The sequence below is a fragment of the Gavialis gangeticus genome, unplaced genomic scaffold (genome assembly GCF_001723915.1).
Source record: "Gavialis gangeticus isolate Ggan-Ray unplaced genomic scaffold, GavGan_comp1, whole genome shotgun sequence".
NCBI classification, from domain to species: Eukaryota; Metazoa; Chordata; order Crocodylia; family Gavialidae; genus Gavialis; species Gavialis gangeticus.
Window position 1 is genome coordinate 24,715,443 of NW_017728997.1, and position 20,980 is coordinate 24,736,422.

Sequence of the window (20,980 nt, forward strand, 5' to 3'; positions counted from 1 at the left end):
ATGATGGTTGACAATGAGACTCGCAGTGTGTTTCTCACGTTCAACCTCCTCCATCATTAAAGAGAAACCCACTTCACAAAGATAGGTAGATGGAAAAGGCAGCAAGGTCTTCAGAGCTAGGGTGATGCATTCTGGATATTAGCCCTTTATTTTAATCCAAGCCGATAGAGATGAGGTTGCATTGAACAATGTTTTAAGTCCTTTGTCACATGTTAGCTCAATCAACTGATCCTCTTAAAGTGGTGGCCAGGACAACTCCTTGCAGGCATTCAGAAATGGATCACAGATCCATTGTTTCCCAATTCTTGGATTGTTCGGTGGCCGTATCCTCACATAGCGATACAGACAAACATGAATTCAGTGCATGTGCTTTGATATGATTGACAATATGAATCGCGTCACTCAACACACGTACTTCAAGAGGCAATCTTCAGATTGCCAGCTTTTCGCAGTGAATTGCACAGTGGGTAGACTCACATTCAGGCGCCACTTCTTTTACCCTGGTCGTGAAGCCAGAAAGCCTTCCAGTCACCGCAGCAGTGCTACTGGTACAAAAAGTCTCACAGCTTCTGAAAAATCTACAAAATTCTGGAACATGTCAAAGACTCCCCTATCCACATGTTTTCCCCAGGTTTCCAGCTTGGTTTTGAAGGCTGTGATTTTATCTGCCATTTTAAAAACAGATACCATTCTCCCTTGCATTGAGAGGCTGAGTTTATTCAGTACAGTGAATATGTTGCTCAAATAAGTGAGTTTAGCAAGCCAGTTCTTGTCATTGAAATGCAGAGCTAATGGTGATTTTTTGTCTAAGATAAATCTGCAACTGTTTTCTTAATTCAAAGACTCTGGTCAGGGCCTTCCCTCTAGATAGCCAATGATATTCTGTATGCAGGAGAAGCTGCTTGTGTTCAGCACCCATATCCTTGCATAGCGATGCAGACAAACGTGAATTTAGTGCATGTGCTTTGATATGATTGACAATATGAATCACATCACTCACCACCTCATGTGGTTCAAGAGATAGTCTTCCACTTGCCAACATTTCGCAGTGAGTGCAGCTGGGGCAGGGGCTGCCCAGCTGGGGTGGGGCGCAGGACTGAGCAGCACGGGTGGCGGGCGGCTCCTGGTACTACGCACACCCTGGGAGGGCATGGGGGACATGTGTCCTGATCTGCATGCAGGGCAGGATGGGCTATGTCTGTGGGCTGGGCTGGGCTTGCCTGTGCTGAGGGTGAGCGGCACCAGCACTGAGAGGTTGGGTTCGGGGGACTATGGCAAATTCTGAAGTGGCTGCAGCCCTCCCTTGTAGCCCTGCTCCTGTAGGCCCCCGTGGTGAAGGAGCGGGGCTGCTGGGGCTGGGGCAGGCACTGCACAGCCGGATGGAGTGCTGGACAGAGCCGCAGCTCGCCTGAGGGTCACGGGGGCAGCTCCTACCATTGCATGCACCCTGGGAGGGCATTGGGGGCATGTGCCCCAGGATCTGCGCGCAGGGCAGAGCAGGCTGGGGCCAGAGCAGTGCCAGCTTGTTCCTGGTGAGGGCATTGGGTTGGGCTGGGCTGAGCTGGGAGGCAGGGTTGGGGGGCTACAGTGAATTTTGGAATGGTTGCAGCCCCTCCTGTAGCCCCACTCCCAGCACTGTCACCACCTGCCCTGGGCACAGACCCGCCCAGCCACCACTGGGAAGAGCCCAGTACCGCCCCCAGCACGCCCCACCCTGCCCCATGGACAGATCTGGGGGCATGTGCTCCCTGCCATGCCTTCCCAGGGTGCATGCAATGGTGAGAGCTGCCCTCACTCCGCCAGATGAGCCACGGCTCCGTCCCACGCTCCACCCCACTGTTCAGGACCTGTCCTGGCCCCAGCAGCTCCACTTCCTCCCTCACTGTGGGGACCTACAGGAGTGGGGCTAGTGCCACGACCGCCAACCCTTTGCAGCCTGGCACTGGGCCACGGCCCTCTGGTTGGGAACCTCTGACATATGGTATCACATCACATCATCACATATGGCACAACACATATTTTTTCTCCAGTTAAAGAGAAACCAGAAGCTTTACTAATACACTAGGGGCGCAGCGCTATATTACTTGGCTTAAGATCAAAGCAAACAGCAAAATAACTATTGGAATGTGCATTGATTTGCTAGATTGTTTCATAGTTAGTAGGGTCGGAAGGGACCTGAGCAGATCATCAAGTCCGACCCCCTGCCATGGCAGGAAAGAGTACTGGGGTCAAACAACACCAGCAAAGTGATTGTCTAGCCTTGTCTTAAAGACCCCCAAGGTAGAAGCCAGCACCACTTTGCTTGGAAGTTGGTTCCAGATCCTAGCCGCCCTGACAGTGAAGTAGCACCTCCTGATGTCTAGTGATGTGTCTTGTGTAGTGATGGTGTAGCTGTGATAGTCTGGAAATTATGTGAGAGGCAACGATTTCTTTGGGTGCTCTCTTAAGCTTTTGAATGCAAGGCATTCTTTGTCAGACCTGACAAAGAACATCTTGCATCCAAAAGCACGTGTAATTTTATCCCAACTACATAATTAGTCCAGTAAAAATACCACCCTAAGAAATCCTAGATTCTATATTAAATTTTAAACATTCACAACAAACTAGGTAAAAACATAGTGTCCTTAGTGCCGTAGTGATTAGAGGTAAATGTACATCTCTAATTCAGATTCACAAAACAAAATCTAGCCTCCTTGAGCATCTTGGCAGTGTGGTGGCACAGTAGGGGGCACTGCTACACACAGCCACTTGCCTCACTGTGTCAGGCCCAAAACCACACTTCAGGAGTCTCCCCTGGGGAGCCTATTGCCAGCCGGCCCCCTTCCTGGTGAACACCCACAAACCTGGGGTAACACTGCCACCACACAGGCACTGGTCTCTGGTAGAGCTCTGTACAGCCCAGGGCAAACAGACCTTGCAAGCCTTGGGGGTGCTTTGCCCACAGTAATATTTTGGGGTGCTTCTTTCAGCCCAAAGCATCCAAAGATAGCATCTGGTACCAGAGGAAAATAGAAAACCAAGCCCAATTTTGCTGCCCAAGCAAAGAGAGCAAAAGGCCACCCTCTCCCCAGTACTCCATAGCCAGGCACTCTGTAACCTGATACCTTTATTGGTGGTGGGTGTAGAATATGGAAGTCAGAATACCCTTTGAGCAAACAAAAGTAAGTTGCAGATATTAGATCAGGCTTATCCAACATACGGCCTGTGGGCTGCCACGTGGCCCGTGAAGCCGTTTTCTGAGGCCTGAGGTGCTGTGACGGGAAACCCCTTGTCCCTCCCCCAGCTCCTCAGCAGCTTCCTAATGGGGGAGGGGTACTTTGGCCGGCCCACTGGGTGATAAAAAGTTCATGATCCGGCCCCACATTCAAAAAGGTTGGAAATCCCTGTATTAGATGCACTGATCCTTTTAAGATGCAACTGCCTATACTTATTTCTAGACTTCTGACTAGTTTCCAGGTCTTTCCTTACAGAGAATCATCCAAGTTGCACCTGGAGGCATGTTGCTTGTAGCTTTTCAAAATGCTGGCTGGAGGAAGAGAGAGACCCTCCCCTCCCCCTAAGAATTTTATCTGGCCAGGTCACCTGATTGACCAGCCAGTACCAAGAAGAAACCCAGAAGATACAGAGGTCACTTGATTTCCCCCAAACGAGTGGCAGATACAGGGGGATTTCTTCACAGACAACATCTCCAATCCTTCACTGTAAGTCATTTCTATACCTGAGTTAATACTACTATACCTGAGTTAAGGTTTAGAGGTAGAACTAAAACAGTGTGCAGGTTGTGAAATAAATGAGAAATTAGTAGGAATGGCTACCAGCAGAAAGGGTAACTCAATGGAACATCAACACCATTAAAAAGGAGAGAAGGTCATTAGACACTTGTGGAATGATGAGGGATTTGGAGAAATCAGTTGCATTATAATGAGCCATGAAGTCAATGGACCCCTACAGCACTGCCTGAACAGAAATACTGCTGCCCTTCCCAGGCAATTGATTTTAAAGTTTGGCTGGAGCAGGAATCAAAATGGGTGGGGGTGGGGGGAAAGGCTGCTGCTGCACCTGCCCTTGTCTGCATCACATTGCAGACTGTTGCACAGACAATTGAATTGGCCAGGCGTGCAAAGAGCTGCCTTTGAATGAGGTAAAGTGCACAGTCAACACTGGGGCCAGGCAGAGAGAGGCTCTGGCATGATGCTCTACGCCAACCCTTTGGTTCAGCTTGAGTTCCACACACCTATTTCCTATTTTATCCGATTGCTCATGCCCTGTTGCATTCTGCCTTTTGCCATGGTTGCCCAGAGCAGGAGTGCCCCTCACTCCACCTAGCAAAGCAGCTTCACAAGGTATTGAGAGAGGACTGGTAGAGTAATACTGGGCTTAGTATGAATCACATCATGAAACGGCAGTGAGTGGCTCTAATGATTGGGTCAAATGAAATTCTCATAAATGGGCACAGAGTCTTAGGTTGGAAATATGCCAGTTGTTAGGAAACAACAAAGAGATGCTTTGAGTAAAAACACATTTATTGAGAAACAATAAATCAGGATCATGTTACAAAATTAAGTCCTCGATATGCAACATTAATTCAGCTTAGATACCAGAAAATCACAACTAATTCTGTGTCTGCAGACATTGCGGCAGATCAAACAGGCTATTCAAGTGCTAAAAACATTTTTCTAGTCCCATATTTACTAGCTGTGCACCCTTGAAACTACTCACTAGGAAATGTTCCTGCAGAGGGTAGCTGAGCTCATGGGTGACAGGTGCCTCCTAAGACTGGGGGGACACAGTTTGTGGGTGGCAGTGTTGGCGGCGGGGTGGTGAGCGGCGACTGCCTGCAGAAGCTGGTGGCAGTGGTGGAGGGAGGTGGTGAGCAGTGACCACCCGCAGCAGCCGGAAGTGTGGCAAGCGGCAAACACCTGCAGAAGCCAGTGGTGGCAATATGGTGAGCAGCAACTGCTCACAGAAGCCAGCAGCGGTGGCAGGGTGGCAAGAGGTGACTGCCCGCAGAAGCCGGCAACAGCCAATCTCAGGGGGGCACATGCTCCCCTACCAGTTGCTTATGGCTGAGCTATTACATTTTTCCTTCCCTGGCGTATATGATTTCATGATTGTCTCATTCACCACAGTGAGTTGATAATAAATAACCCTAAGCATGACCCCTTATCTGAATGTTTTCTTGCTCTTCAATAAACTCTGTACATATTCACACAACATGGCGAAGTCAAGTTTCTGGCTGTGGTCATGATAACCACAATATAAGAGAGGCAAGTGAGAAGGAAATGGGGAGATGGATGTGGCTAGGCAGGCCCCAGACTTCATGGTGTTTCAGTATTGCTCTCTGTCGAGAGTTTCCCAGACAGTCAGTGGAGCTGTTCTAAAGCACCATGTATCCAAAGTCACGTCAGAGGTGCAGCTTCTCTTCTCCTCATGCTGCACCCCAAAAAAGTGACACACATGGTGCCAGACAAGCTCCCCATGTCTGAGGGGATTCCCAGTTGTAGGAGATCTTGTGCCCTGAGCCCAGGAGATCCCAGGTCTCTCCAGCATCAAGTAGATGGCCAGCTGAAGGAGGGTTTTGAGGTAGTTTCCCAGTTGCTCTGGTGACTGAAGTGGTTTCCCAAGGGTAGATGATCCAAGATTTCTAGGGTCTGAAGCAGATGCTCAGCAACAGGCGATCTTTGGTCTTTGATGGCAGGATTTTCTCATCACCTGCCCTTGCAAACATCAACCAGCTCAAATAATCTTCTGGAAACATACCTTGATGGCTCCCTCTCACCTGTTGTGCTTCTGGGGAGGGTGGATGCCATGATGGCTACAGATGAGTGCTGGGAAAAGTCTAAAGAGTCAAACAACAAGATGATTTTCTTTGGTTTTGTTTTGCTTCCCCAACCTCCTGGCTTTCTCACTGCTACAGGTCCTGCTTTCCCCCCTGCAAGCCCCTCACTCTTGTCCATGCAGGATCTCAAGGCACTGGAATGTTTTCTCAGTATGGCAGTATGTGTGCTGGGCCCTCTGGATGGGATGGAGTTAGTAAGGACCAGCATAACTGAAAAAAGGACTGGTGAACTGTCAACTGTGGGCAGGGTTGGGGACATAGGTGATCAGAACATATTGGCTGGGTAGGAGCAGGCATGTTACCATAGCTGATGGGAGAAGGCTGCTGATCTAGCTGGTGTAGTTGGAAGAGACACACAAGCCTGGCAGAAAGGTGGCAGCCAATGTGACCAAACCTGGGAACTAAAGCTGCTTTCCCACTTAGATCATCAAGGGGACCAATTTCCTAGAAGTGAGGCAAAAGGCTGAGCAATTACCATAACTGGCTCTGGTGGACTCGATCCCCGCAGCTTGGTGACATAGATAATAGCATCGTGCACTGAGGCAAAGAGCTGGTGCTTGGTGATGGTTTGACTGAAGAAGTTGCCTTGTTCTAGCTGGGTTATGATGGACTCTGTGGGGAGAAGTGTGAGTTTTGATAGCACTGAGAAACCCTGATTAACGAAGATGAAGACAGGCCAAGAGGCCCATCTGTGGCACCCCCACTCCACCCCATGCTCAGAACAGGCTCTCCCCTTTTGTCTTAACAATCTGGCTTTTGAATCCTTTGCTCTGGCGAGTAAAATTTGTGCTGGGATCTGGGGATGGTCACCTGGTGTCATGTCCTAGGGTACAAGTAGGACCTGACATTGAACCCCAGGGACTCCTGCCTGTGGGAAGGGGCTTTGGCTGATTTCCTGAACCAGCCTTGGGCAAGATTCTTCCACCAACCCAAATCCAGTTGAATTAACCCCAGATTGAATTTTCTTACATAGAACTGAACACTGGTCATCTCCCTTAGGTAGAAGTACTTCCACAAGCTGTCTCCCTCTGGGCAATGCCTGAGGTGGAACAGCAGATGGTGGAACCGGCTCTCATGACTGGCCCCAGAGGTGTGCAGACTGGGATATCAGTGAGGCCCAAGGCACCCCTTTGCAGGGACATGTTGCTGACAAACATGAAGGTCTGTGGCTTTGCTAAGTCTGACCTCTGCAGCCTTCTTACCATGACAGCCAACAAGCAACACATCTATTTCGATCTCGTGGAAATCCCGGAATAACTGCAAAGGACATCAAGCAAAGAGGAGAGTTAAGACTCACAGCAGGTGGCCAAGGCTGTGCCACATGCCCCACAGCCACCTTGTCAACAGGATGGCATAAAGCACAAAGTGACTGCCAGTTGCCCACCCCAGATATCCCCTTGGCCCTTTTGTGCCACCTGCTTTTTGATGCCACTGGAATAGCTTTTCATCTCTAGCAGATCCCCAGTGGGTTAAAGAGCAGTTGGACATGAAAGATCCATTCCAGCCTCATGCCCACGGCCAGATTGATGCATAGGCAAACTAGGCACATGCCTAGGGCCCTAAATGAAGAAGGGGCCCAGCTGTGCTTATTTTACATAGTATAATTATTGAGTGAAAAAATATAAATATACAGTATTAAGTAGGGGCCCATAAGTTTGCTTGCCTAGGGCAAACAAAGGTTAATCCGGACATGTTCATACCCAGGTGACAACAGCAGCTCTGGGTAAGCCTTTAAAATGGCAGTGCAAGGGAGCAGGTGTGTAAACTGGAAATCCCACTTCCTTTTGTTACAGATGGAAATGACTCAGAGAGAGGGATGATGAATGACAGGATTGGCTCCCTGGGTGGGGATGGGGATGGCTGTGGTGTGTTGAAAGTTGGAGCCAGGCTCTGACAAGTCTTTTACGAAGGGGACAGGAAAATTGCTGAGGCAAGCACTTTTCACCCATCCCAGGATGTAACAAAGCTCTCGTTCTCCAGAACTCTGCAGAAGTCACAATTCAGAGGTGTGTCCTTTGTGGGAGCCCTCCCCTTTCCCTGCCTCCCTGCCTGGCCCTTACGTTCTTTAGGATCTTGATGCAGACGTAGTCCACAAAGTTGGCAGAGCTGAAGTCCAGTATGACAGTGTGGAGCTCAGGCTTCTGGAGGCCAAGAGACACCAGGGTGGGTTCACCACGGTCCGGCAGGGGATTGCCATTTTGGGACTCCCATTCTGTCACGCCTCCATTGATGTCTATTACTGAGATGCCAGCTCCATTGCAATCACTGTCTGCGTTCTGTAGGGAAGAAAGCATGGGGCCTTTCATCTAATTTCCCAGGGGAATATCTCAGCTAACAGGAGTGGAGAAGCAGCAGCAGCAAAGCAATCTGGAAAATATCTGCTTCCACAGGTAAAAAGCAAGGCTTTACAGTGAGATGCCATACAGAGACAGAGGGGTACTGGCCTTGTTCAAGTCTGGCAGAGCTCCAGGACACATGTTACTCCCCACCTGTCTAGGGAGGAGATCAGCTGAGTTTGAGGTAGACTGGCAGATGTTTGAAGTTGGCTGAGGAGGCTTTGTGTGCATGGTACAGTGAGTCAAGGGCTTAAAATCTGACTGGGACATGCAGCCTATGTCAGGCTCCCTGAGCACAGGCAGGCAAGGACTTCGGGCCTTAAAGATCACACAGTAAATGTGTGTCCCAGTCTCCACCCACAGATCATCACTCTTAGGGTCAGATGCCTTCAAGATCTTGGGAGCAGTCTTTTGTTGTCAAAGCTAGTTGGCAACAGAGAAGTGATAGAGGGCTGAGTGCAGCCCACAGCACTCATCACCCTCAGCCAGGCCAATCAGCAGAGAGCAGTTTGGGACGTAACATGAAACATCATAAAGACACAGCTTGGTTTCCTCCAGTGGCTCATCTGATCCAGTAACCATAGCCAGTGAAAGGAAAGTGGAAATCACTATAACAGCTCATTGTGGAACAAACTGCCCTGGAAAGATTTTACCCTTAGCCAGCTGCTGAGTGGCTAGGGTAATATTCTGCAGATATTATTTGATTTTATGACTGTCATTATGCATTGAGAGGTGTTGATCAAAGCTGGGACAGTTCCTGATAAATCCAGGTGCCTAACTCCTTCACTTCAGGTGACTCAGGCACCTGCGGAGTTTAGGGTTAGGGGATAGTTGAGCAGGGTTTTCAGCATTGCACTTTTGGATTTAGCCATGTAATTCAGCCAATATCCCATTTAAGCCACCTATGTCCTTTTTTTGGCTCTGTCCCTAGAATAGAGAGGCATGTTTTTTCATATAATGTTTGCTGGCCTCTTCCCAGCACATCATGTCTAGATATGGGCTGTAAAAGTCTCTCTAATCTATCTCTAATAATTTTTTTCTGGTACTAAAATTAGACATGGAAATCTTAGGATCATTGCAGTAGGTTTTTCCTCCTCTAGCCTGGCCCAGGAGTCAGTTTTCCCCCTTTCCTACCTCAAATAAAACACAATAATAAAATATCAACAAAATCCCCCCCCCGACTCTCCTATCCAGGCCATCATGGGCTTCACTATAGTGCTGCACTGTTGCCTTTCTTCTCAGCTTCCCTCGTCTCCAGCATCATCTTTCTGGGAGCTTTTAACTTCCTCCAGGGCCAGCCAATCATCCCCATCAGCTGGCCTAGTGCTCCTAGGCAGGCAGGCTAGTACCCTCTAACACTCTGCAGCTGGGCTTCTACCCCTGAGCCATGCACCTTGTTATGATCCCCCCTCCCAAGAGTGGAGCCCAGGATACATTCTTCCATTTTTAACTCCTTCCCTCCCCTTGTCCCCATCTTGGAAGAAGAAGTCTGCATTTACATTTGCAATCCTAGGGTGGTGGCACATTGAAAAATCAAAAGGGTGCGTGGACAGGTCATCAACCAGGTTGATGACGTCCAGGTTGGTCTCCTGCATAGCATTAAGCTATGTTAAAGAGGCATGATCAGCCACCAATGGAAAGTGGGCCTCCAAGAGGTCTCAAATGCCCACTTAATTGCTAGACACTGCTCTATTACAGCATATTTTTGCTCTTGGGGTAGAAGCTTCCTGCTGGTGTTCTTCATCTTCATATTCTGGGACAAGTCTTGCTCTTAGGCATCCACCTGTAATATGCACTCCTTTGTTAAGTCTGGGCTGCGTGCGACCTGTGCACTGTATGGTAGCCATTTTACTGTCCCAAATGCTGCCTCACACTTGGGTGACCACTGGATCCTTTGAGGTGCTCCATTCCATAGCAGGTCAGTTAGTGGGGCTGTAATGGCAGCAAACTGTGGGATGGATCACCAGCAGTAGCTCACTTACCCTAAAAATGATTTCACCTGCCATTTGGTTGCTGGCACTGGAGATTCCACCATGGCCTTTACTTTGTCCACGCAGGGTCTGATCTTGCCATTGCCCAGTACATATCCTAAATATCTAGTCTTCATGCATGCCAGGTGAGATTTAGCAGGGTTGACTGTGAGGCCAGTCACTTGTATTGACTGCAGCACCTGTCTCACCCACTGGAGGTATTCCACCCATGTGTTGTACATTGTCCAGGTAGGCGGACTCATACGCCCAATGTGGGCAGAGTATTTTGTCCACTGGAAGTTGGAAAGTCACAGGGCCCCCATTGAGACCAAAAGGTGGAGTCTGGAAGTGGTAGAGTCCACAAGGTGTTGCAAAGGATGTGATTTCTCAGGATGCTGGGTCCAGAGGTATTTGCCAATACCTTTTGGTTAAATCCAGAGTGGTTATATACTTTGTGTTGCTTATTCCTTCCACCATTTTATCTATTTTGAGCATAGAATATGCATCACACTTTGAAACGGTGTTGACTTTATGGAAATCAAAACAAAATCAGATGGTGTGATCCAGCTTTGGCACCAAAACAACTGGAATACTCCACTCACTGGCAGATTCTTTTATCAGCCCTAGGTCCAGCATCTTCTTAATTTCTTGTTCTAATGTTTCCCTCTGCTGTGCTGGAGCTCTTGAGTATCCCTTCTGATTTGCACAGTCCAGCTTGAAGATAATCTGGTGTTCAATCAGTGTAGTTCTATCCGGAATCACTAAACACCTCTTTAAATTCCTTGAATAGGCTTTTTACTTCAGCCCATTGAGTTGGGGTCAAAGGCTCCCCTAGCACAAGGCCAACCATTGGCTCTGAAAGGGATCTAGAATCCCCAGGGCAAGTCCCAGCAAACATGTAGAGACCATACTGGCTTCTCAGGCCCTCCAAGGCTTCAGCAGGTTGATGTGAACCCTACCATTTCCCTCTGAGGCAAACTTCATAATTTACCTTGCTTACCATCAGAGGACCTCAAAAGGGCCTTTCCACTTAGCCAGCAACTTACTCTCTGAGGAGGGGAGAAGTAGTAACACTCTATCCCCTGGTTGATAAAACCAGGTCTGGGCATTTTTATTGTGTTGCTGGTTCCTGTACCTGCTGTGCAGCCCTGAGATTCTTTTGCAAGGGCACCTATCAGGTCTGGTCTTTCCCATAGCTTCAGGGCATAGTGGACTATAGTCTGTGTTGTTTTCCCCTGATCCTGCCAGGATTCTTGTAAAAGATCTAACATGTCCCGGAGCTGCCTCCCATACAATAATTCAAAGGGCAAAAAGCTCACGGAAGACTGTGCATCCTCTTGAATGGCGAACAGTAAGTATGATAATAACTGGTCCCAATTCTGAGGCTCCTCCAAGACAAATTTTCTCAACATCCCCTTCAGTGTCCAGTTAAATCTTTTGACTAATCTCTCTGTTCAAGGATGGTACACTGAAGTCTTTACAGAACAGGCCTTCAATAAACCCCAAACTTTTTGCAATAATTGGGACATAAAGACTGTGCCCCAGTCAGTCAAAACATCCCAGAGACTGCCTACCTAGGAGAATCTCTGTAATAGCTCAGAGGCCACAGGTTGTGCTGAAGCTAAGTGGCTCACCACAGCCTCAGGGTAGCGGGTGGCATAGTCAACAAGGACCAGGATGAACTTGGACCCTCTTGAGCTGGGCTCCAGTAGTCCCACCAAGTCCACTCCAACCTGCTCAAAGGATATGCTTACCAAGGGGATGGGCACCAGTCAGGCCTTATGGGTGGGGTGGGGGAACAACCAGCTGGCCTTTAGGGCTTGATGCACAATGGTCCTTGATTTCTTGGTATATCCTTGATTTCTTGATATACCCCAGGCCATAAAAACCTTACCAGAACTCTTATCCTGGATCTTTTCTATCCCCTAAAGGCCTCCCCATTGTACATCGTGGACTAGTTTCAGAATCTGGCTGTGGTACTCCTTTGGCACTAATAGTTTGGACTGCCAGTTTCCTGTGGCCTTGTCTTTGGTCACTCTCATCAAGAGGTGCCCTATAACTCAAAATGGAAGCCCTAAGCTGTTAAGCTTGCATGTACTATGACCCCATTGGCCTGACCCAATCAGTCATAAAGAGGAGCATATACAGGGTCTTCCCTTTGATCACAAATGAAATCCAGACTTCTCCCCAGCCTGATCCAGTCCAACCTCCCAAGGAGCTCCTGGGGTATCCTGACCCTCTGAATCTTCTGGAGGACAGTCCAGATTATATTGAACCCCAAATTCCTTTCCTCAAGTATTTCTTCTGGCTTGAGAAGGCCTCCCGTCTGACCTGCTGCTGCTCTTGGTGTGATCTGGGTTGATATCCAAAGAGTTCAGGGTCAGAGAAGGGAAATATTTCCCCCAGCTCTAGCTCAGTGGAATTGGGGTCAGCCTGGCTTCTGTCAATTCTTCAAGCCAATCTCAACAATTTGGCCATCAAGCCCCAGTTTTATCCCACCACTACTGGATAAGCTAGATGGCTGGCCATAAGCTGTCATGTTAACTTCTTGTCCCACAATGGTCAAGCTCACCCATGTTATGGGGTATGGTTGGGTATCTCCATGAATACATGACATAAACACACTAATTGACTGGGATGTCTGTCGTATTCACACATTGCTCATGGACAAGGGTCTGACTAGAGCCCAAGTCTATGAACCCTACAACATGGACATCCCTCATCTTAAGTGGGACCACATGTCCCTTCTGATCTGAGCTCTCCCACCACGATTCCAAGACACAGGCATGGGCATATCCACAGTCCATCTGAGGGCAGCCCCAATATCAACGACCATTCTCCCTGCATTGGAAACAAGTTATCAGAGCATCCCTGCCTCCTCCTGTACTGCAAAGATATCACAGGTGGCCACCTTCTCTGGAGAGGCCACTCAAGGAGCCCTCCCCCTGGCTGGGGTCTCAGAGCAGAAGGAGGTAACACTCCTGCAAGAGGCCTCTTTAAAGACCCTGCCCATTTCCTCCACAGACCAAGCTTCCTTGGTCCTGGGACCTGCTGGCTTTCCAAGGGATCCAAGCAGTCTAACTCTGCCCCTATGAAGTCCTCGACTTTCTGGGTGGCTTCCTCCAAGCTGATCACCCAGTGCCAAACATTCAAGTGCTAAAGTACACCCATTTCCAGGATCCTACTGGAGGATGGCACAGAACTGCTCTAGGGTCACCAGTTCCACTATTTCCACGGCTGACTGTGAGTCAGGGTTTAGCCAGTGGGTGCACAAGTCCTTTAATTTCCGAGCCATGGCTCAAAGCCATGCACTCTGGTCGCAAGTCTCCAGTTGAAATTTATAGTGATAGACCTCCTCTGAGAGATCCAGCTGGTCTAGTATGGCAGTTTGAAGGGTTTTATAATCCCAGGCTGAATCTGCTCCTAGGACCTGGTAAGGGTCCTGTGCTTCCCAGTTAACAGAGGGGCCACATCCTGGGGCCACTGATAGGCCTCTGCCATCCATTCAAAAGTTGTGAGGAAGGCCTTTGGATCATCTGCAGGTCCTTGGTGAGTACTCTACCTTCTATCCTCTGGGAACCATAAGTGACTCACCAACTTGCGTGGGAGTCTGTCTTGACTCCAAATGCTGCTTTAGGGACTCCTGTCACTGCTGCTGCTGCTCCCTCTGGAACTGTTGCTGCTGGAGTTGGAGGTGCTGAAACAGCTGCTGTTGTTGCTGTTGCAGCCCCTCCAGCCATTTTAGCAGGGCTCCTGTCTCCATTACTGGAGTTAAACTTAGAATGCCCAACATTTTCCACCATGTGTAGCAGGGCATTACTCCTCTAGCCTAGCCCAGGAGTCAGCTTTCCCCCTTTCCTACCTCAAACTAAACAGAGTAACAAAACATCAACAAAATCTCCTGCCTCTCCTATCCAGGGCAAGGGCTTCACTATAGTGCCTTTCTTCTCAGGTTTCCTCCTCCTCAGCATCATCTCTCTGGGAGCTTTTAACTTCCTCCACGGCCAGTCAATCATCCCCGTCAGCTGGCCCAGTGCTGCTAGGCAGGTAGGCTATTATCCTCTAACCCCTGCAGCTAGGCTTCTGCCCCTGAGCCGTACACCTTGTTACAATCATCCTTTGCCCTTTTATTGTTATTCTTATGATTCAACTTACCAACTGCTGATAAAGTTATATAATTTAATTATTAACCACCCTTGCCTCCCACCTTGTAACCTTTGACAGGGCCTGTGATTCCTTCCCTCACCTAGGGGTTACAGTCATAAGACAAAGGAACATTCATTAGGGGCCAAAGAGAAAGAAATCAGACATTTTCAGTATGGGGCCATCTGAGAACCAGAAATATGTAGAGGGAAGGGATAAAGAGCGAGAAGGAGAAGAGTAGGACAGAGGGAAATCAAGTTAGATCTAGGAAGGGGGAGTAGAAAGAGAGAAAGAGGCATGAGGAAGAAAATGAAACAAGGAAACAATGGGATGAACAGGTGGATGGAAGGAAGGAGAAAGGGATACCAATGGGGAGAGTCACAGAAGGAAGCACAGTTCTGAGGCATTTGTCAGAGAAGTACCTTTTTCTTCATTGCTTTTTCCCTCTTTTCTTTTTCCTTCTCTATTTTCTTCTGATGCTTCTTCAGTTTCCTGAGGGCTTTCTTTTTCTTCTCAATGAGGCGATCAACATCGAAGCCGCACTGCAAAGGCACAACTTCATGGGACCTGGAAGCTACCGAAGCTCAAGGGACTGCTGAGAGGCCCTGAACAGAACTGATCTCACTCACTCTCCATCCTTCCTCTGGCTTCTAGTGAGGGGAAGGCTTTGAACACCAATTCACTTCAGAAACAGAGAGCAGGAGTTTCTGACCAATTAATGTGCTGGCCTGGGAGGCAGGAGATGTGGGTTCAACTCCAAGCATTGCCACAGCTTCTATGTGTGACTCTGGGTCTGTACCTCAGCTCTTCTCCATCTCAGAGGGTGCTGTGAGTGTGAGGAGAATCTTTCTGGTGACTGAGATGCTCAGACACAGTAGTGTAACTAGTACCACTTAAGTGGCATTAGCTGCTAGTGGTGGGTGAGGTGGGGCATGAGCACTGGGTGCTGGCTAAGCAGGCATGCTGGAACACAAGCAGTGGAGGCTCAAGGCTTTGGAAGAAATAGTTTCCGGCAGCATGGAGCAGACAGAAATAGCTAAGAACCAAAATGCAGGGAGACTCAAGACTCTGGAGTGCAGAAGTCAGTGTGTGTATGGGAGGAGGCCTGCAGCCGTGGGGGTTAATTCTGCCACCGCTGTGCTTGGACACAATGGTAACAGCACATACCTAGGTCTGCTGCCTTGGGGGTGAGAAGGGGAGAGCCTGTACACTGCACCATTAAAGCAGATCTGGGCAAGGACTGCAGATCTGGGCTGCTCCCTCAACTAACACAGAGCAAGCCACCCCCAGATGACCTGGCCAGTGCATCAGAGACCACTCAGCGGGTGATCTTGCCCTGAAATGGGCCAGATGAGCTCAACCCCTCTCCTGCCTCACCTTCTTCTTCAGGGCATCTGTATAAAGCTCAGCATTCGCAAAATAGACTGTGGCAGAAGAGCGGAAAATCTTCACACCAGGGATTTCCACAGCCTGGGAACAGAGAGAAAGAGGTCACTATGAAAGGGATTCTGCCTCAAAGGGGAGAGGGCTGTTCTGGGGTCAGCAGGGAGAGGAAGAGCTACAACTGTGACAGAGAGGAGCTCCCCTCCTCTTCCTTGCTTTCCCCCAGGCCTTCTTTGGCCTTTGCCTCCTTCACACCCTGCTTGTCCCCTACACCCCATCAGTAGGGTGGCCATCATAGAGGACAGTCCGGTTGTCCTCTGTCCTCTATTGATATGAAAGCGGATGCCTTTATGTCCTCTATTTTTCTCTTGAAGAGAAGAACATAAAGGCTTCGGGTTTCGTATCAATAGAGTAGCAGAAAACCAAAATGTCCTCTATGATGGCCACCCTACCCATCAGTATATCTTCTGCATTTGGGCTCAAGCAGGGAACTCACTTTTCAGGGACTGGGAATGTCTCAGCACCACGCTGTAAACAAGGGTATCTCCCTGACCTCAGCAGGAAGGGAAAGCTGCATCCAGTCACGATAGGCCAAACACTCACAAGCCATTACAAAAGAGCAGAAGGGACTGTTCCTTTGACTCATCTCAGCTGCATGGAAGGCCCGTGTTCCTAGCTCTTCATGACATGTTTGTCCCCTCACTATCTTGGTTTGCCTTGTTCAGTAGTGGAGTGTCCCTCACAGCCACTCCCTCAACCCTCCTACCATTGGCTTTTACCTTGTTATATTTAGCCACATCTCTGTAGATGTCTGTCTCAGAAACTTGCCCGAGGATGGAGTAGTGGGGCCTGAGGAAAAACAGAGGAGAGCGATTAGCAAAGGCACCAGGTGTCTCTCTGGAGTGGTGGTGGGCCCTACATGCAGAACACCACCCTGTGAGATGGTCAATAGCCTCATGGTGAAGCCATGCAGCACAGATGACGTAATGAGAGGTGGGCCATCCTGATACAGTCCTGCCACAGGGCTGCGGATGGCCTTGGCCAGCCATGCTGAATGGTGTCCACGACCCCCATGCCCTGTTCCACAAGGGCTCAAATTATATTCTTTCCTCTGTATATACTTGTGGGGCAGAAAATGGCATGTGACATCGGTGGCACCAAGAAATCCATTCACTCAGAGCCTGCTATTTTTTGGAGCACTGCCCATGCTCAGCTCAGAGCAAGACTCACCTCACAAATCCCTGTCACTACAGAACTGAGGACTGACTTGTCTGTGCAGAGTAGTGGCTCTGTAACCACCTGGGACAGCCACCTTCCACTGGCAATAGAAGCCTGCTTCCATGCTGGTCTGGCCCCTCTTGCCGGCAGGTACTGAGGAGCTGGAGCAAACTCCCCACACAGATTCAGGAGTGCAGCCTTTCTTAGGCAGGTATTATCATGACAACATGATCCCAGCACCTCTGCTGCTTGGCCTGATAGAGGGATGAACCTGCCAGGGCTTTCTCGTGACAAGTTGCAAAGCCCTCCAGACAGTTGCATGCTGTGTTTCTTTATCCCCTTGCCAAAGTGAGAACTGTAGTGGTGCCAGCATGACACAGGTCAGTGCTTTGAGTCAGATCCAGGTGTCACTGCTGCCCGAAGAAAACGGTGCCAAGCCGGAACTAGGCTACTTCAGCAAAATGCCAGGCTCAGTCAGCCCATTTTCACCCATGACCCCACCACAGGGCATGATAGCAACCCATAGCATTCAGCCAGTGCCCTACAGCAAGCTCACTCTGCCTTGCTTCATGACATATAACTCCTGGCTGGACCCCACAAGGCAGATGTCCCCTCAGAACGATGCCCTGGAGCAGAGTGAAACAGTGCTGCTGTTGGCCCACTCTGCCAGTGCATGCCAGATGGCTAGTAACCCCCAGGATCAGGTGTGGCCCATTAGCTCCCCCTGGGGAGGACTGAGGTGTAATTTTATGGACTAGAAGGAATTGGGGCCTAGGAGAAGGAAGTGTCTGCAGGTAGCCCTCAAGAAGGATGTTCAGGCTGAGGTTTACATGGCCACTGTGTTTTCCTAATATATCTAAATCCCAGGACAAGGCTGCTTTGAGCTCAATCTAGTGGGAGTTAGTTCTGCCCAGAGAAGGTCAGAGCAAACCCCCTTCCCCACATTAACACCAGCACACCTAACTACAGCATCTTGAGAGCATGGAGGCCAGCCTGCCACCCTCCACTCGAGCTCTCATGGGACTCCCAGAATCTTCAGGCCACCTCATAAGCCTTAGGACGTGGGACAGCATCACAGCCAGGGGGTGGCAAACAAAGGATGGCCACAGGTTTGATGAGGATGAGCAGGGCATGGGCCAAGTCTTTGGGTCCCATGCTCCTGGATCACCTGCATCGTGGTGGAAGCACAGGGCTGTAACCAGCTCCTGGAGCCCCACAACTGACACTCATGGCAAATCTCCTGCCCTGTGGAGCTGTGGATACCAACCCTGACTATAGCCAAGCTGGCTCCTTCCCTTCTCCTGCCTGGCCCCAGTAGTCACCATGCTACTTACATCTGTGTCCGGAAGATGACTGTGAGCAGTGAGAAAGCCACCGAGACCCCCAGCCCTATGTCCAGGTTCAGCAGGAGTGTGGCCACAAAAGTCACAACCCAGATCAGCTGCAAGAGATCAGTACAATGTGAGTGCTGGAAAAGGAGCCAGCTGGTACCAGACTTAGACTATGCAGGCATGAAGTTCACTAGCTACCTCTCTCTGGCCATCAGAGCCAAAGCTGACACTACCTTACAGTTCCCACACACATTTCCTCTGATACACAAAGATACTACAGCACCCACCAGCAGCCTCAGTGCTCTGAGGATGAGTTCCCTGCTCAAAACCTGCCAGGGATGCTACAAGCAGAGATGGGCCTGAGCTGGGTCCACACCTGGGTTCCCTGATGGAGCTGTGAGGTTCCAAACCCAGTCTTCATCATGCATGAGTTCAGAGCCCAGGGCCAGGCTTCTGTGGCCCAAATCATGTTCTCAGTTGATCCAACACATGCTCTGATAGGGGATTACTGCCTGATACTGTGAGGCTGTGTTCAGCCCACAGCACAGACTGCAGGACTGCCCACCACGTGAGCCCAGTGGGGCCTTGTGTACTCCTGAAGAGCTGTACAGAGCTGGCTGGACCTCCTGCCAGTGCAGCTCATCAGGGCCTTTAGGCCTGGCCTTCAGCCTTGCTGCATCAGCCCACCACAAAGGGACAGCAGGGCAAGAAGAATTGGGTTGGTGGCCTGAGGTGCATTCAGGCCTCTTCTGTGTCTTACCAGGTCAACTTTATTGGACTTCCAGAGGGTAGAGAGGTCTTTGAACTGCTTGAACATGCCCTTCAGGTTCACAATGATGATGGCAGCTAAGATGGCCTGCAAGAGACATTCCAGAAGGTGTAAGGCTCAGAGCAGGCACAGCAAGGCTGAGAGCCCAGGCTTCGCAGACTGAGCATGCCTGGGTGTTCAGGGTCCCACGGGGCCCCCAGGCTGAGGGAAGGTGAGTTAGGCAAAGGAAGTGCAACCCAGAGGTTAACACACAGGAGTTGTGGGTTCCCAGTTCTGTTCTGACCCTGCCTGAGTGACCAGGGGCAAATCACTGCTCTGGGCCTCTATAAAAGGAGAATGCTCCATCTTGCAGAGCTGGCAGGCTCAGGACATTGGATGGAAGGTAAGTAGTAAAGATTCAGAGCCCTCCCAGTGCTATGACCACCACCAGTTGCCTGTTTGCCCGATCAGCCCTGGGCCATGTGCTGGTTTCCAAGCCAAGAGGGGCCCTCCTGAGGGCCAGGCAATGATCTGGTCAGAGGGTGGTGACCACAGGGATACTTTTGCAGGAGACAGAACCAATGACTGAGTGCAGAGCTGAAAGCACAGACCTGTCCCTACAGCAAGGCTCTCACAACATGTGCAGATGGCAGCAAGGACAGGGCAACACAACCACAGAAGTGATTGTGCCAGCCAGTGGCTGAGCCTCCTGAGTCTTCCCTGGTGGGCAAAGGCCTTTCTCAACCTGCCTGTCAATGCCTAAGAGGATGTGGGCAGCACTGAGAGCAACAGCCAAAGCACTGGGTGTGTTGCCAGGGCTGCAGTTCAGAACCCCATGGTGTCCAGAGAAAGCCTTCAGGCTCTGGGAAGGACTGTCTAGTCTATGGCATCTCCCAGTTGCACCCTGCACCTCACTACAGGTGAGTCTGCAGTGCCTCTTTGGGCTAAGCAGCCTGGAGCTGGTCTCCAATGGTCTTTACTGACTTTGTCCTCTTTGCTCAGGAAAATCTCCTATTGGCTTCAATGGAAACTGACCCCAGGGGCCAAGCAAATACAGAAAGGAGCAAAGGGCTTGGCTACTGGGAGTGGCTTGGCCAAAGCTAATGGGAAAGACTGTGGAGCTGTCATGAAAATACCCACCAGAGTCACAACCCACAGGTGGATTATAACTGGTGGGATACTGGGACACAATCCCTGTCACTAGGCTGCTGAGGGGATGGAAGGGGAGGGTGACTCCAACCTTGTGCCACAGGCTCTGAGTTGAATGCTGGTAGGAAAACATTTTCCTCTGTCCAGATGCCACATACCTGGAGAGGGTGGCACAGCGTGGTTTAGCCTATGAGCCTGTAATGCTTCAAATGCTGGGTAGTGCTGAGGTGGCAACCTAGAGTGGTGGCTCCACTGCTCTGCTCCAACATGGAACGACACTGGAGGATGCTGGAGGGGATGGATGGACTGTGGCAACTTGCTCGTCCCTAAATGTGTATGTGTGGCAGGAAGCCACCTTTGTTTCTCCCCAAAATCTCTGTGCTGTGACAATGTGATGAGAATGGGCCCAGCAGAGGAGACACACCTTTACCCTATCTCTTTAAGTAACCTGAGCTGGCTACATTCCTGAGGGAGGGGGTCCTGCTCCCTCTGCTTACGTGACTGGTATCACCTACCTGGGTGAGGGGCTTCTACCTGGTGGGCTAGAGTCTGCCCGGCAACTAGTGATGTATTTCAAACTGGTGGGCCAACAGCCAACAGGTGCTGTCCTCCATTGGACCAGGTGAATGAGGTTGTAGGGGCTATATAAGTTAAGACTGCCCAGGAGGAGGGGGGCAGCAGCCATGCGGGGGACTCAGACTTAGACAGGAGTTTTACCATCTGAAACTGGCTCTCTCCCCCATAACTCATGAGCTGGGAATGGCCTGCTTCCAGAGGGGATCTCCAACGGCCTCGGGATGATGCTTGTGAGTAAGCTACTCGAGATCTGGTTAGATATCTAGCTGGCAGTAACTCAGATGCAT

The 20,980-nt window shown here is 50.0% G+C and overlaps 1 protein-coding gene across 1 annotated transcript in view; it reads right to left on the bottom strand.

Moving 5' to 3' along the window:
• Nucleotides 1-5,337: 5,337 nt before the first annotated feature.
• CELSR3 (cadherin EGF LAG seven-pass G-type receptor 3) overlaps nt 5,338-20,980 on the bottom strand; it is a gene marked incomplete at its 5' end in the record, with an annotated part of 113,870 nt that continues 98,227 nt past the window's right edge. The window contains 9 exons of the mRNA XM_019504606.1: nt 5,338-5,839; nt 6,315-6,451; nt 7,042-7,096; nt 7,900-8,115; nt 14,711-14,830; nt 15,666-15,758; nt 16,451-16,520; nt 18,224-18,330; nt 18,981-19,076. Coding sequence (XP_019360151.1) covers nt 5,816-5,839; nt 6,315-6,451; nt 7,042-7,096; nt 7,900-8,115; nt 14,711-14,830; nt 15,666-15,758; nt 16,451-16,520; nt 18,224-18,330; nt 18,981-19,076 — 918 coding nt within the window. The remainder of the gene's footprint in view (nt 5,840-6,314; nt 6,452-7,041; nt 7,097-7,899; nt 8,116-14,710; nt 14,831-15,665; nt 15,759-16,450; nt 16,521-18,223; nt 18,331-18,980; nt 19,077-20,980) is intronic.